Source organism: Drosophila kikkawai, unplaced genomic scaffold (assembly GCF_030179895.1).
Source record: "Drosophila kikkawai strain 14028-0561.14 unplaced genomic scaffold, DkikHiC1v2 scaffold_86, whole genome shotgun sequence".
In the NCBI taxonomy this organism is placed as follows: domain Eukaryota; kingdom Metazoa; phylum Arthropoda; class Insecta; order Diptera; family Drosophilidae; genus Drosophila; species Drosophila kikkawai.
In genome coordinates, this window is record NW_027222748.1 from 1 (window position 1) to 3485 (window position 3485).

General features: G+C 34.9%; 1 protein-coding gene across 1 annotated transcript; it reads right to left on the reverse strand.

Annotated features, from left to right (window-relative positions):
- Positions 1-42: 42 nt before the first annotated feature.
- On the reverse strand, positions 43-612 carry LOC138929614 (uncharacterized; the record flags this gene model as incomplete). Its single annotated transcript, XM_070289000.1, has 1 exon — positions 43-612. A coding segment is annotated over exon 1 (570 nt), but the record flags the coding sequence as incomplete, so codon positions are not given.
- Between the last annotated feature and the right edge of the window lie 2873 nt (positions 613-3485).

The following is a 3485-nucleotide window of genomic DNA, read 5'->3' on the forward strand; positions in this document are numbered from 1 at the left end:
AAATGTTGAACTATTGAGTAATAGCCTTTCCCTGGTCATCACAAGAGTTGTATTTGATTCATTTCCGGTAGTAGAAGGTGAAATTGGTTCCAACGTCGTCGTCGTCGTCGTCGATTGTTCTTCTCCATTCTCGAATAAAATTGGTGAGGGTGCAGGTTTATTTGTTGTTGTTGTTGTTCCATCATCATTGTCATCATCATTGAAAATTGGTGAGGGTGCAGGTTTATTTGTTGTTGTTGTTGTTGTTGTTGTTGTTGTTGTTGTTGTTGTTCCATCACCCTCACTAATGAGGGTTGTATCAACTTCTCTATCCTCATTCAAAATTGGTGCAGGTTTATTTGTTGTTGTTGTTGTTGTTGTTGTTGTTGTTGCTGTTGTTCCATCACCCTCACTAATGAGGGTTGTATCAACTTCTCTATCCTCATTCAAAATTGGTGCAGGTTTATTTGTAGTTGTTGTTGTTGCTACATCGTCATCATCATCATCATCATTACCCCCATTAATGAGGGTTGTTTCCAGCGTTGAAGTCGATATTGCTCCTCCGTCCTCGATGAAAATTCGTGAGGGTGATGAAGGCGGGGTTGACGAAATTCGCAGCAGTGAAGGCACCATATTCTCACTCTCACTTTCACTTTCAATTAATTTCTCATTTTTATCATTAATAATAGTTGAGGATATGTTTTTGTAAATTTCGGTATCTTCCAAAATTTCAAAATTAAATTCTATCCTCATTAATTTGTTCGAGTTCGGTAAATTCATTAAAAACTCAACTTCATTTGATGAATTCCATGAAGTTGAGTTTGTTAAATTAGCTAGTACATATTTAACCGGAGCAGTCTTCACGCCACACCAAATAGTCGCGAAAACGAAGATCACGACCGCGTTGAAAGACATGGTGATGTTTTCCAATGTAAGAATGGTTGGGAACTGATCTAGACCGAAAATTCATTCGCCCTTTTCACATTGAGAACGAGCAGAGAAATTAAAGAAAACATAGACATTCACATGCACATACAAACAATTATCAAGATTTTTCTTCGGTTTGTATATAGAAGGCACTGCTCGCCACGCACTATCAGCCGCATACCACACACGCATATACACAGAGTATATTCCACATCGCCCTCAACGCACATCGCCCTCAACGCACATCGCCCTCCACGCACATCGCCCTCCACGCACTATCCGTCACGCATTAATTATAGAATTTCGTTTTTATGGACCCAGCTATCTTCTGTCTTTGGAAAGCCTAGCCAGCGCACAAGCACACGATCCCCCTTCCGCTTCAAAATCTTCTCGACGAGATAAGTGTGGGGGAACAAAGTCTTTTTTATTTCTTGGGCATAGAAACCGCCTTCTATAGGGGTCCCCTTCAGATCTTCAAGTAAATAAGTGGTGGGGAATGTGTTGTTAACATGTCGTATTCGAAAAATTTCTGTGGTCCAACCCGCTATGTACCCCTTTGTGAATACATGTTTATATTTACTTATGCGTACAAATTCCCCTTCCCGTAAATTTTTGTTATTTAAAAATACTTTTCGGTGGTTGTAGACCGTTGATAAAAGTTGTTTCTCATTAGACGCATTGACGTCAATTGGTTTCATTTTTATTGTTCTATGCTTCCTGTTGTTGTAAATATCAATTAAGTTTTTATACATTTGAATCCATGTATATTTTCCATTGAAACTAAACTCACGCCACATAAGTTCTTTTAATGTTCTATTAAAACGTTCCACGATCGATGCTTTAAGAACACTAAAAGTTGAGTAATGATGAATTTTAAATCGCGTCATTAATTCTTGAAATTGTTTATTATAGAACTCATTTCCATTATCTGTTTGTAAATTCTTGGGTGTCCCTCGACCAGACTTTAAAATGTTTAACATAGCTTTGGTGACATCTGGTGCATTTTTTGATTTCACCGCCTCCCCAAACCCGAACTTCGAGAAACAGTCTATCACCACTAATAAATATTTATAGCCTTTATTGACAGTGGCATAAGGCCTCATCTCAACTAAATCAGCTTGCCACAAATCATTAATTCCTTTTACTATCACTCGACGTCGTGGGAAGTTTTTTAATGTGGGGCGATGTAATTCATTCACAATATCTCGCTTACTCATATTTTAATTTTATTCGGGATGAATGGTGTTCGCTCCTTAGATATTGTTTCACTTTTTAATATTGATTGCGGGTGAATTATATAGCTGAAAATACTATTTTCTAATTCATCAATTTGCATTATTATTTCACGAAGATTTTTCTTTAGATAATCAATTTTTGAAGAAATTTCATTCACTTTGCTCTCAACATGATTTATTCGGGGTTTTACTTTAAAAATTGACTGTTTCTGTGGTTGATTGGAAATTACAGTAGATATATTTGTTAATACTTTTCTTGTTTCATCATCAACATAATTCTTTGTTACTACATCATTTTCATGGATGGGAGGTAAACAATTTTTAAATCTTTTTCTCTGAAGATTTAAATTACCATCTGAGTCAGTGAGTAAGCTTTGAAATTTGATTACCCCCTTTTTAATCTCCCTTGAGTACTCTCTCTCAATTAAAAAACATCCAAACTTGTCGAGTGTCATTATTATTATAAATATAAAAGCTGAAGGAATGGTATATTTAACTTTCAACTAAATCAGTTTTCGGATCTCTTTCACGGTGTGCGAATGGGCTTTTTTTAAGCAAAGTTCCTTCTATTTCCACCTGTTGCGTACGAAGATTTGGTGGTGGTGGGTTTTTTGAGTTTATAAAACTATTAATATTTTCAATTTGATTAATTATGTTGATCATCAAGATATCTATATTTTCTAATTGTGTAATCATTTTTATTGCTTTACTCTCCAACTCTGATACTCTTTTATTTCGATTCTCAAATGATTTGTCAATCGATTCCATTTGTAGTAATTTAACATCATCAATTTTCTTGTCTACATATAGTTTTATGACTAAGTCATTACCATTTATTGGTTGTGAAGAGTTTTTTATTCTTTTTCTCTGTACATTTATATGGCCATCAGTATCAAGATAAACACCCGTGAGACTTTCAAGCTCCCTTTTGAAAAGTGAGGAAAATTCTCTATCATTCGAAAAATGACCAAACTTGTCAATTGACATTTTAATATTAATTAAAAATTATAAAGTGTCTTCTATTTTATTAATATATTATTTTTTCTTCTCGCAATTCTTCTATTATCGATAAAATCTCATTAGAATGTCCATTATGTCCAGCAGCTTTTGAACTCATTAAAAGCTGTAACCTCTCTACAAGCTCGTTTAAGTTGTTCCAATAAATATATCTAGGTTTCGTTTGTTGAAGCTTCATATATGCTGACCCAGTATATTTTCGAGTGGGTGAGACAGCTGATGTCATAAGAGGTCTAATAATTGATGAATATTTCTTCGAGCGATTTCCTTTTAATTGCCCGTCGGGTTCATAGTTTCTTTTGTGAGCACTTGTCTCAATTAAAATTT